General features: G+C 42.5%; 2 protein-coding genes across 3 annotated transcripts in view; one reads left to right on the top strand and one right to left on the bottom strand.

The window, feature by feature from the left end:
• MCM9 (minichromosome maintenance 9 homologous recombination repair factor) overlaps window positions 1-12913 on the top strand; it is a 61251-nt gene that overhangs the window by 20100 nt on the left and 28238 nt on the right. The gene's annotated exons all lie outside the window — the stretch shown is intronic.
• Window positions 7-11136, bottom strand: ASF1A (anti-silencing function 1A histone chaperone). The gene is made up of 4 exons (XM_016198714.2): window positions 10794-11136; window positions 5456-5571; window positions 1876-2052; window positions 7-407 (listed from the first exon to the last, which is right to left on the bottom strand). Exons 1-4 carry the CDS (start codon window positions 10900-10902, stop codon window positions 195-197), a joined length of 615 nt encoding a protein of 204 aa, XP_016054200.1. The 5' UTR covers window positions 10903-11136; the 3' UTR covers window positions 7-194.

Raw genomic sequence — 12913 nt, 5'->3', positions numbered from 1 at the left:
AAAAAATTACTTAAAAATAGTTGTATTTATATTCCACAATTTGCTCAAATACTGGTTTTCTTATAAACTTTCTACAGGATGTTTTTTAAACGAATTCTTCACATTGTGTCTTAGTGACTATGACTTACGGAATTTCAGGGAAATAGTTCTGTTTGTTTTTATAGCTTAATTTGTACTAAAGGGATGGCAGGTGGTCACATGCAGTCCATGTGGGATTCTAACATAACGTTTAGTGAGTTTTCTGACGTGGACCATCCCTTTGATGCTGAAGGTAATGCGTCTGTTGAAAGAAGTGATTGTAAATTTGGATTACTGCTTTCTGCATCTTCCAGTTTTTCTGTGTTATCTTCCCAATTAATGTGGAATCTTGTGACTCTGGGATTAGATGCCAAAATGTTCCTCTGAAGCTATAGGAAGAAGGAAATATATAAATGGTAAACACTAAGAAAGTTAGATCACCATATACAAACAGGAGCTTAATATTAATACTCCAAAAGGGCTAAGTTCACATACACACAAAGGTATAAGTCAAAGCACCTAAAACGTAACTAATACACAAGGACTAGGGCCGCAGCCAAGGAATTATTTAGTCTGATGGAAACAAGATACAGAGAATCTGAGGGAATTCACCCCGATCTTTTACTATCCAATAAATTATCTAAGCCCTCGATACTGCTTTTTTATAAAAGGGAGAGAATCTCTTCTTTTTTGAAGGTGAATGTTTCAGAGGATGCTTTCTTTAACAAATTAATATGCTTTCTAGATAGATGTGGTGTCTCTTCAGTAATATTTTCAAGGAAAATGAGAAATTCCCCCAAATATAACCTCTTGTTATTAGTGGGTTCCTCCCTTTTAATTATTATGGCTCATTATTAAAAACAGATTCTAGCCCTGTTCCAGTGTGGCTCAATTGGTGTGAGCGTTGTCCTGTACACCGAAAAGTCACGGGCTCGATTCCAGGTCAGGGCACAAGCCTAAGGTGCAGGTTCAGTCCTTGGTTGGGGCAAGTACGGGAGGCAGCCAATCGATGTTTCTCCCTCCCTCCCTCCCTCCCTCCCTCCCTCCCTCCCTCCCTCCCTCCCTCTCTCCCTTCTTCTCTCTAAAATCAATGAACATACCCTCAGGTGAGGATAAAAACAAACACGCAAAACCCCCCAGTATTCTCGTTTCTTCTCTTTTTCCTATACTAGGTGCAGTGCCACACAGGGAACTAATAAATTGGATCAATGGGAGGTCCTACACAGGATAAAAACCATCCTAACCTTATTACTTTCTATTCCCATTTCTTTCATGGTCTGGCAGACAGGGTTGTTTAATCTCAAAAATTACCAGTTACTAAACTGTTAACAGTTCCCAATGGAAATCATAAAGTACTAATTATTTCTGAGAATACTGAGTCACTGATTTCAGCTTCTCACTCAGAAGCTGTTCTCCATCACCAAAAATATTTAATACCTTCGGTGTAAACTTTGAAGAATAATGGATAAAACAAGTGTTCTGAGGAAGAGTTACAGACAAAAGTATTATTGAATAATCAGTATAACAAAGATGAATTTGAATCTCCTAAAAGTTGAAATTAATAGAATCATGATATATGGGAAATGCCATACAGAAAGCCATAAACAAAGGTCTATTTTTTACAGAAGGCACTTCCAATTTCCTAAACCAGAGACTCAAGGTGCCTGCCCAACATTAATTATTTATGACTCATCTGGAGAGAGGGTTTGAGGTCATCCATGGTAATGGAACCATGATTAGTTTGCTTAGTTGGCACAAGGACCTCAAATTTTCTTTGTCTCAGCCATTTTCATGGTGTCCTATGAAATGGCAACTGCTTAAAAAACTATATAGTAAAAGTACTAGTTAGAACATTACCTTAGAAAAGTCTGGTTTTACTGGTGGATTTTCCCTTAATTCTGTCTCGGTATATTCATTATTTACATAATAGCCAACTCTAATAAATTCTTGACCTCGATAGGTGCATGTAATTAGCACAACTGTTACACCTACGGCATCTGCATCTGGAATGAGTCCTGGATTCGGTGCATCAGCCTAGAATAATTTTAAAAGAAAAGAAACATGTCACAAAGGCTGTTAACTGTAAGGAAGACTAGAATTTTGGTTACCTTGGGCATCATCAGTTGAGGGCATCATACTGGGGAAGGCAAATGCTCATTTTTGAGACTGACTTATATCCAGAAAATATAATTCACATATTTCTCCACAGTATACCTAAGTACCCTGGGCAAAGCATCACTACTTCAGAGTAAAATAAATCTGGCTGCAGCATGTTGTCATTTATGAGGGTTTTTGCAATATTCATTATAAAACCTTTCGTAAAATATAATAAACAATTAAATCAAGTCTTATTGACTGCAACCTTTTCCAGCCATAATTTTCAGACCTAAATTAGCCTGTCATTTGCACTGTTGCCAGTATTAGCTACCTAAGCTTAGATCTATTCCTGTTCCTTCACCAGGTTTTAAAACTTCAAATGATTACCCCTCCATTTCTAAGATAAAAATCTCAGTTCTTTAACTTCACTTGTAAGGCACTTCATAATTTGCCTCCAACCAAGACCTCCATTCACATTCCCTTTAACTCCACACCTCTTGTATTGTTCGGGAATTACATAGTTCTTTATAATGCAGTGATCTTTCCTGCCTCTGCCTTGCATACACTGTTCCCTTTGCCTGAAAGGTCCTTGCCTAATAGCCTGAAATTTTCATCATTTAAAGTTTACATCAAATGTATTATTCTTAGTGAAGCCCTTTCTCATTCAAAAGTTAGATTTAATAGCAATCTTTTTTATGCACTCAGGTTACCTAATAAAAATCCTCTAACGGATGCCTAACAACCTAAATATGTTTACCCTTCAATCCTGCCTATTATTTTAAGCTTTATCTTGGGCAGAAGTGCCATCCAGTTCATTTTTATATATAATCTCATGTCTGGCACAGCTCTGAGCACACAATATACTTCGTATTTTGAAATTCATTCGTAACTCAGTTCCTACCCTGAAATGGTATGATCTCTATGGAGAGACACCAGAATAGGGACAAAGGGCACTGTCCTGAGACTATGCTGTTTATTTTTAATTTTTGTTTTTAAATGTTTACTGATTTCAGAGAGAGGGAGGGAGAGGGAGAGAGAAATATCAATGATAAGAGAGAGTCATTGATCGGCTGCCTGCTGCACGCCCCCTACCGGGGATGGAGCCTGAAACCCAGGCATGTGTCCTGACCAGGAATCGAACTGTGACCTCCTGGTCCATAGGGTGATGCTCAACCACTGAGTCACACTGGCTGGGCATATGTTTATTTTAGAGATCCTGAGCATCTCTCCACAGAGGTGTTAGGTTTACTTACAGGTACCCAAAGAGTTTTTTTCAATGTACCTGAAGTGGGTAGAGATGGGAAAGAGGTAGTTCAGTATTGCTATGGGGACTTTCCCCCATAGTGCTTCCAATCCCCTCAGCAAACTGGTTCTAGGCATGTTTGTGTTTTAAAATGTGTTTGCCAAAGGACTCAGCTTGAGCAAATTCAAGTAGAAAAACCTGTAAACCTCTCAGATCATTCAGGATGGAGAATTTATAAGAGATCTTTGACTCCAACCAGCAGTACTAGGCAGATGTTTGGACATCTTCCGCTAGCTTTTGACGCTCATGAGAAAGGCATGTTTATTCTGAGAGGCAAAACAGGGCCGACCAGGAGAATACTATAGCAGAGTGTTTAAAGCACAAAACGAAAACTGTATTTTAGTCCCTTTCTGCTGATATGATAATGGTACATTTTGTAAAATGCAAAAGCTGAACATAGGATCTAAATTGCACATGCTTCCTACGTTGCTTTTTGGTAACGTGCACTGTTACCAAGGTAATACCAGTGGAAAACCACTAGGAGCAAATATTTTTGAATATTTTTTCTCCAACATTCTGAGCCAAAAGCTTAGGAATGTTCTTAACAACATAAATACAAAGAAAATATTTTTAAGGGTTTATTTCAAAAACAAGGGATTTATTTAGAACTTTTTATAGTGGCATAAACAGGTACATATATCACTCGCTGCACGTTAAACTAAGTTTCTTACTACATCATGAGTTATCATTGGTGAAGTACAGGTTCTCCAAGCTTAAAGCAAATACTGCTTCTTTTTATAACAATTTCAAGAAGCCAAAAGAATAAAAGTTTAGTCTAAACATAGAAATAGGGCGCTGTCAGTGATTATACTTAACTGCTTTATTTCTCATTTAATCCTCATAACATTCTTATGGGGTGGGATATTCCCCACATTTTATAGGTGGCTAAGGGAGGTTAGGGAGCCTGTCCAAAGTCGCATGTGCCTAATAAGCAGTGAGGTGGGATTTGAACCAGGTCTGTACCTACAGTGCTTCCCCCTACACATTCTCTGGGACCTATGTCTTTTGCCAAGGTTATGCACTCGCACAACGCGGGTTAACAGCACTTTAATGTATTTGAGTTTTTAAAAGCATTTGTTTAGGCACAGTAAATTATCTGTCGCTTTTTAATAAAAAGTACTCAGGCTAGGAGACCAAGATTCTGATTTTCTATCTAGGAGAGGGGAGGGAAAGATAGCAGCTCTAAAGATACCATAGGTTTGAGTGAGTCTTGACCCATATCTCAAGGTATTATCTGAGCAATAGTATTTGTTGAAATTGGTCTCATTTGTGAAGTGAGAAAACAGGGAGTCAGGGATAGGAGGAGTCCATTTTTTCTCTAGATGAAGTCTCTTCAGTGGGTTCTACCTAACTGATGGGACTCTGTTGTAGACATACTTCCAATAAAATTAATAGTCTTGTAAAAACCTGTGGATAGTTACTCTTCGGACTATTATAAATATCTCCCTCTAATAAGCATGGATAATTGGAAAGGGTCTAAATAGTTTTATACAGTTTAGCATGGGTTAAAAGAAGTAACTTTTGAACACAGAAGACAATGTTTGAAGTTTTGGCACAGACCCAGATGTTGTCAATAATATGTGAGAACATAATTTGTATTAGAATTTCCCCTCACATACAGTAAACACAGTAGTGGATTTGTAATAGTAATCCTTTATAAAATGCATAGAATAGATACTTTAGGAAACTGGACTTCAATTCCAATGACCCAAGATCACACAGATCTCTACTAACATACCTGTTAACCTAGTTTAATTACTGATTATGCTGAAATCAAGTTGTTGCTTTTGTTATATCATCATCACTCCTAGCAGCTGAAACCATAAAGTGAAGCTGCATATGACTGACAACACCAATTAAGTCAAGAGGTGGCATGCCTGTATAACACAGAGACTTCCTAAAACATGACAGCAGCAGATAAAAAGTGAATGCAGCAGAAGTAGAGTGACTTAACCCACAAGGAGAGGGATAAGAACCATGTGATACAGTCTGTCAAGAAACATGAATGCCATACATGCTTACCAAGAATCATCTTACCTGAAATACAAACATGTGTCTTCCAGCAGGAACAGGGCCCACTAAGACAGAGTCTAACACTTGGTCATATTCCTCACTTTCTGCGGAGCCCACGTAAATAATTTTCCATTCCAAGTCTACGGTTAAAACCAAAGTGTTATTTAATATTCAGTAATTACATTATGAGATGACATAAAAAACCCTTTTAATGTCCACTTAGCCATTTATTGGCTGCTGAAATTGGCTTTTCATAGCAGAAAATCCAAGAAGGCACTGAACGGCTCCTTAAGAAATGCTTACATTTTGTACCAGTTTCTCAAAATGCTCTTTTGTGAAACACTAGTACCTCGGCAGAACTCCTCACAAACAATATGGCCCAAAACGTGGAAATGCTTCAACCTTGCCTTGAAGATTCATGAAGCACACTGGCAGAGGAAGTGTTCTGAGACATCCTTCAGTAAAAACAGGAACGTTAATCCGGCATTTCCCAAATGTATTTGGCTATGGCATCACCACCTCCCCTTTATTCGTGACATATTTTAACTTACTAACCACACTTTGGAAGGACTGCCCCATACTATGTTGCACAGATCCAAATCTTGAAAGAGCTCCAAAGTGGAAAAATCATTAGCCAGCTTCCTTGTGGCTCAGAAGGGGCTTCAGCTTATCAACTGTAAAAGGACCGGAGTCTGGTTTCTTCCCCAGTGCACCCCTTCCTATTGTACATTCTTTAAACTGAAGGAGAAACCAAGGATCCTCTTGCCACTTGATACAAGAGTATATATGGTGGGAAAAGCCACAGGGAAGAACAAGACATGCTGAAGTGCAACTCAAGACATTCTGTGAAATTCCGCCATTACACGTAGTTGGGATTTATTGAGTACCTTTACAGTGTGCTCTGTGAGAACCCAGAGAGGAAGAAAATGACTGCTCCTTTGAAGGAGCCTCTTTAGTAGGGAGAGGAAGAAACTGGACAAATACAAATCAGCCGAGACCTCCTTGGCCTCTCAAGGTGGTTAACAGTGTGTGGCCTGCCTCTCGGATTCACTGCACGGACTACCTGAGCCCTCCCAGAGGAGCGGGGGTGTTTCCGGGTCACTTGTGGAGAATCTAGTTAGTGCCACCATGTGTTGCCATTTTTGTGTAATTGTGTAGGTATTTTTGTTCCCTAAATAGATACCAGAAATAGTATAGGTACTACTTATTCATAAGGTATTTATAAACTGCAATTTATTGAACTAAAAGCTCCTTTAGGCTTATACTTTCTCTTATGAAGTCAGTAATTTTCTGAGGACCTATTATGTCATTCATGGCATGGCTCTACCCTAGGCTAGACCATTTTATTTCCAGCTTCTAGCACATTTCCAGATGCAGCATCCTGCATCTGACATCTCAACAGATCATCTATTTGTTAATGAAGAGAGGAAACATCAGTATGAATAATATCTAGTCAGAAGGAGCAGCAAATCTGAAGGCCCAGAGGTAGAAGCATGCTTGGCAAGAAAAAGCAGGGCTGCTAAGGCAAGACTAGGATGAGCAAAGAGGAAAATACACACCATGACATTGGGGGCGAGGGGCGTGGCCAAATTATGCAAAGTTTTGAAGACCATCAAAAAGACTTTGGCTTTTACATCAAATGGCATGGGAAGCCATTGGAGGGCTTTGAGTAGAGGAGTGACATAATCCAACTTTCATTTCAGAAGGATCATTTTGGCTGCTGTGTTCAGTACAGTCTGTAAGAGGGCAAGGGAAGAAACAGGAGGATATTTCAACACATGACACAAGAAATCATGGTGGCTAGGATCACAGGTAGCCATGGTGGTGAGCAGTAGTCACATTCTGGATAGATCTTGTAGAGGTAGCAAGAGTCACTTTGTGTGTGTGTGTGTGTGTGTGCGCGCATGTGCAGGGGGTAGGGGAGGGAAACAATCAGGAGTTAGTTTTAGACATGTTCAGTTTGAGATGTCTACTAGATATCTAAGTGGAGATAATTAATAGATCTGGTAAAAGTTTGGAAGTTGTTAATAGGTAGGATTCCTAGGGAGTGAGCCATGGGACTGTCCAAAGACGTCATGGAGATGAGGAAGACTCAATACTGTAGGTTACAAAACTAGTGTCCAATGAGGTAGGTAACCCAAAAGCCAAGTGGCAGAATTGTTTTAAGGGTGTGAACCTATTAAACTAGCCAAGTGAATATAAGACTAGGAATTGTCATGTGGTTTTCAAATTTTGTTCATTTCATATGTATTTGTACCTCTAAATAGAGCTCTTGGCCTCCTAATTGGTATAAGTTAGCATTTGTGGTCTGTCAGGAACATAGTCATGACTAACAAACCTTTTTTAAAATACCTACTATGTGCTGGGCATTGGTCTTGCTATCTCACACCTGTTGTTTAAACTTCGACAGCTTTATCATATGGATTTAATTATACCTATTATGCAAACAAGAAAGTTGAGGCTCTGAGAGGCTAAGTAATCTACCCAAATTCATACAGTATATCAAAGAATCAGAATCCAAGCTATCTCTCTGCAACTCCAAAGCCTGGGCTCTTTCCAGAAATGTAACTAGGAAGATAAATTCTTCCTTCTAGGGGAGATAACCTAGGCTGTAACTCAGGGAACACCTATACCATTTTTGTTTATGGGATGCTTGCTGTAACCACTCACTTTGAAATGCTCAGTACTTATTCCCCTGCCCCCTGTATTGGAAGGAGGGAAAGGGTCAGATGCTTTACACAGGTTAATCAGTTGAAGGAGTTTATTCATTTGTTTTAAAAGTTAACTGTTTCACTTAATCATGGTAATCCCAGACTGCAAGTATCTATTTGTGTTGGGAGTGAGGGATTCACCAAGGGAATTTTAAACTAATTACACTATTTGGCAAGACCTGTTGTCTAGTGGAAAGTATGTAGTCTTTAAAAATTAGAACAAGCCTTAAGTTTGAAAGTATGAAGCACCATGCTCGATTCTGGTACATTGTAAGATTTGAACTGACATGTAGCCACTATTAGAAAGAACTAAATTATTCTGAAAGCAAATACTCCTCAAGGCTTTTCCTGAAGCAAAGCTTTTAAAGGAAAGTGAAAAATGTGGGGGTCTATTGACAGGTTCAAGTATGAAAAATGGTGGTCAATCTCTGGGTTGTGACTTGTGACAAAATTATAAAGTGGGAAAAAATTTTTTATAAAGAATTGCAATAGTATAAAAGTATAGTTTCCTTAATTCACACAGCCTCTAGGTGGAGTACACAAGCATGGCACCTTTTTGAAAGATTCCTTTGCAGCTTTGGTATGACTCAGCTTAAACTCTTTGAAAAAAAATACTAAATAAATGCCCAGTCTAGGTACCCTGGGAAGTGAAGTATACAAGTGGAAGTAAGGGTGTTGTTGACATTAGTGTTGTAAAAATTCTGATGTAATTTAACTGATTAGATTCCAGTTAAAAATGGAACATAGTTCTGCTTCCATGAGTGGCAGGCTTCAACCACCCAATGTCAGGGCCCTGTAACATCCTGAAGCATCTGTCTTCCTTGTTCAGAATTGGCTCCTAAAATGTAAGTTATCACTTGAGAAATACCTGTAATCTGAAGAACTTTTAATGCCTAAAACACTATAGTATAAATTGGAAGAGATCAATGGTTTCTCTTACATTCACTCATTTTTATATGCAATTGGAAAAAGATGGAAAATATTAGACTTGAGTTTTTTTAAAAAGGGCCTGGGAGCTGAAATGCTTACAGTATTACTAATGGGAAAGTAATCAAATGGTTTCAAAGTACTAAGAAAATTCCCCTTTAATTTTATTATCAATGGCCTATTTAGAAATTTGTTTAACAAATGAAGCATCTTTCAAAATGTGCACTACATATTGTACATGTGCATATATGCTTTATAAATGTACTTACACTACGTGGAAGAGCACGGACTAAAGTGTTAACTGGTTACTTACAGGAGTGAGATGGGCAAGGCATTGAGTACAGAGAACTGTTACTTTATGTCTATGACTTTTTGAAAGTTTATTACAATGAATGTGTATTTTTATAATCTAAAAAATTAACACCTACATAAAATACATTTTATAGAGACTAAAAACTAATTTTTAAAGGGAAAGTGCTTTATATGCATTGATTAGCATAATATTAAATGCACTTTGTTAAGTAGATTTGTAAGTTCAAAGATGTAATTTGTAAAATTACCACTGATGAAGTTAAACTTCCCCCTCAACTCAGAAAATAAAGCACTGTATTATTTTAATAAAATCGCAAAGATAAAACCTTAGCAAGTTTCAGCTTTCTAAATATTTATTACTGCACATATTAAGCATATCTTTTTGACCTTAAAACGTACTTAGAAAAAACAGTGAAAAATTTATGCATTGCCACTATGGCTTCCTAGCCCACTTTTGTGTTTTACGTTCAGGGTGTTTGGATGTGGAGTTATTTTAATTAGATTTCAACATGTTCTTGAATTAAGTCTTCTTTCAGACTACTCAGCAGCCAGGGATTAAGCCCTGGTAATTACTTAAGTACTGCGCTTATTTCTGCTCTGGGGCTCGGCGTAACTTTCCAGCTGAGCATGCCCTTCTCCCCGAGCCAGGATTCCCCCGGGGAGGCGGCGCCCGCGGCGCTCGGCAGCCCGCGCGCAGCATCCCGGGCGCGGGCCGCAGCCCTCGCGGCCCCGCCGAGCCCGCGCCCGCCTCCCGCGCTGGTTGGTCGAGGGAGCAGAAACCGGCGCGGAGGCGGCTCGCGCTCCTCCCCGGGCGGCCGGGCTCGGCCGCCGGGAGGACGGCAACTCCGGCATAAGCTCTAAAGATGGACTCGCCTCTCGGCTCAGGGCAGGAGGTGGGCAGGCGGGGCGCCGCGTTCGTCACCCGCGGAGAGGAGGCGTCGTGACGCCGGGGTCGGTGGCCCAGTTCTCTACTCGGGAAGATGGCTCCGCTGCTAACTCGCCAGCGCGACCACACACATGCCTCTCCTTCCCCGGCCTTCCCGTCGGCGCTGCGGGGCCCGGGAAGGCCGGCGGCGGCGCGGGGCCGGCCCGCCTCGACCCCCGGCCGGCGCCCCCGGGGCGGGTGCGGGTCTCGCGGGCCGCCCGCCCGCCAGACAAAGCTGACAACATGGCTACCTCCGCTCGAACAAGTTCCCCGCAAGTTGCGCCGCGGCGGCGCCCGGGCGACGGCTGAACGCCTCCCGCGCCCCGGCGGCCGGCGTCCATCAACTTCAAGTTTCCCTCCAGAGCGCCGAGCCCGCCGCCCGCCCGCCGAGCACCGGCCGCCCTCGCGAGGCCCGGCCCGGGAAACTTTCAACGTCCGCAGCCCGCAACTGACAGCCCGGCGCGGCGGGCGGGCGGGCGCGACTCACCTTCAGACAGGTCCTCGATGCACTCGAAGGTGATCTCGAACTGGAATGGGTTGTAGAAAGGAGAAGGGTTGTCCAGCACCACTACATTGTTCACCTGAACCTTTGCCATATTTTGAAAAAAACAAACAATGGGGACGGGGCTGGCTGCGGCACAATCAGGTCCAGCGCGCGGCCGTTCCCGGGAGAGCGCAGACCCCCGCCCGGCGCCGGCCCGACGTCGTGCCGCGGCGACTTGAGAAACTTTTTTTTCCTCTTTTTATTTACACGGGAACACTCCACAGTGTTTTGCAGCTTTCCTATTTCACTAAACTACAGCCCATTCTCCGATAACTAGCAGCGTTGGTCGCGATTGGCTGCACCCGAGCCCTGACCCTCCTCCAGCGAGGGCCTCGGCGCCGAGCAAGAGGGGCTCCGGCTCCCGGAACGGACTCGGCCGCTGAGACTGCGGCTCCACCTGCTGGTGTGGATTAGGACAAAGGCGGAGAACAAAGTGAGTGGAATGCAGGCTCGGAGGCCCGCGCGGAGCCGCCGCCGGCGGGGGAGGAGCGGCCCGCAGGCCCCGCCCCCGGCCCGGCGGCTCCCGCGCCCCACGTCGGGCGTGGCCGCGGCGGGCGGGGGTCGGAAGGGGCGGGGCCGCGGCGGCGGGAGGCGGGGCCGCGGCGGGAGGCGTGCTCGCGGCGGCATCCTCGGGGGGAGGGCGCGATCCTGGGCGACGCCCACCCCTCGGGTCCGCTTAGTGTTTTTTAATGTGTTTTTTTCCTTTTGCATCAGGTCAGCGGCTGTGCGGGCTCTGCTGAATTTAGCAAATAGGATTCGGCCGTGTGCACCAGATTAGCTGTAGCTGCCTATGTACTGAATAATATTTGCGGTAGCTTGAAGGATTGGTTGCAGTGGAAATAAATTAAATTTTATAGATCGATGGCGGCTCAAAAGGAGCAAAGCCATTTTGGAAATCCAGTTCTTAGTCAATATCTGCGTTTGGGCACGACAGCGCTGCAAGTTAAATAGAGACAAAATGTAGGATGAGAAGACCCATTTGCGCACACACTTTGCTTGGAAAATCTGAATAGGCAGTATTTGGGCTGCGCCTCGGTCTTCTTCCCTTTCCGATGTGGAAAGCCCTAGAATGAGAAAAGAGTGCTGGGGATGTGATCAGTTACACCCCATGTTTCTGCCGCTCGATGCGCATAACAGGAACGTAAAAGGAGAACATGAAAGTCAGGAGACCAAAGAGCAATAAATGTAAGGGAAAAGGAGAGTAGAGAAAAAGCATACCAAGTGTGATTTTTAAAAAAAAATTTATGACCTAAACTGTCAGTAAATAAAAATCTGTGGCACCACACACAAGTTTTGAGGAGCTTTTGCTTGATTCATGGACATTCACTGGGGATTCATTTATGCTGCTTAACTACCATTGTTGGAAAAGGGGGAGCTTTTAGCACGTTTATGAGGTGGTTGAACTGTTTCTATTTACGAAATAAGAGTGGTATAAAGGTTTAAGTTATTGGCTGCGTTTTACAAACCATTATTTTTTTTCCTTAAGAGTTGTGAATGAAACCACTGAACTTGGCTAATTAAATTCAGAGATAAAATCAGTTAAAAAATTTTTAAATATACATTTATTAATTTCAGAGAGAGCAAGGGAGAGATAGAAACATCAATGATGAGTCATTGATCAAGGGCTCCCCCCGCCCCTCCTGCACTGGGATCAGCCACAACCTGGGCCTGTTCCCTGACCAGGAATTGTACCTTTATCTCCTGGATCATAGGTGGATGCTCAACAGCTGAGTCACGCAGGCTGGGCGAGAAAATTAATTCTGAAGTATAATTTATGCTGGAAGAATATCTCTTAATATAGTGCCCAGAATTTCGAGTTGTAATTCTTCGGGCATTGTTCATCCTTAAGTAGGTCACTTTTGATGAAACTTCATCTGATGGTCTTCAAAGTCAGTATGTTGCGGCCTGGGTGGCTCAGTGGTTGAGCCTTTACTTGTGAACCGGGAGATCACCGTTGCATTCCCTGTCAGGTTGTGGGCTCGACCCCCAGTAGGGGGCGTGCAAGAGGCAGCCAATCAATGACTTTCATCATTGATGTTTCTCTCTCTTCCTTTCTCTGAAAT

The sequence above is a fragment of the Miniopterus natalensis genome, chromosome 5 (genome assembly GCF_054644295.1).
Source record: "Miniopterus natalensis isolate mMinNat1 chromosome 5, mMinNat1.hap1, whole genome shotgun sequence".
Lineage (NCBI taxonomy): Eukaryota > Metazoa > Chordata > Mammalia > Chiroptera > Miniopteridae > Miniopterus > Miniopterus natalensis.
This window is presented reverse-complemented; position numbering and strand designations above follow the sequence as displayed.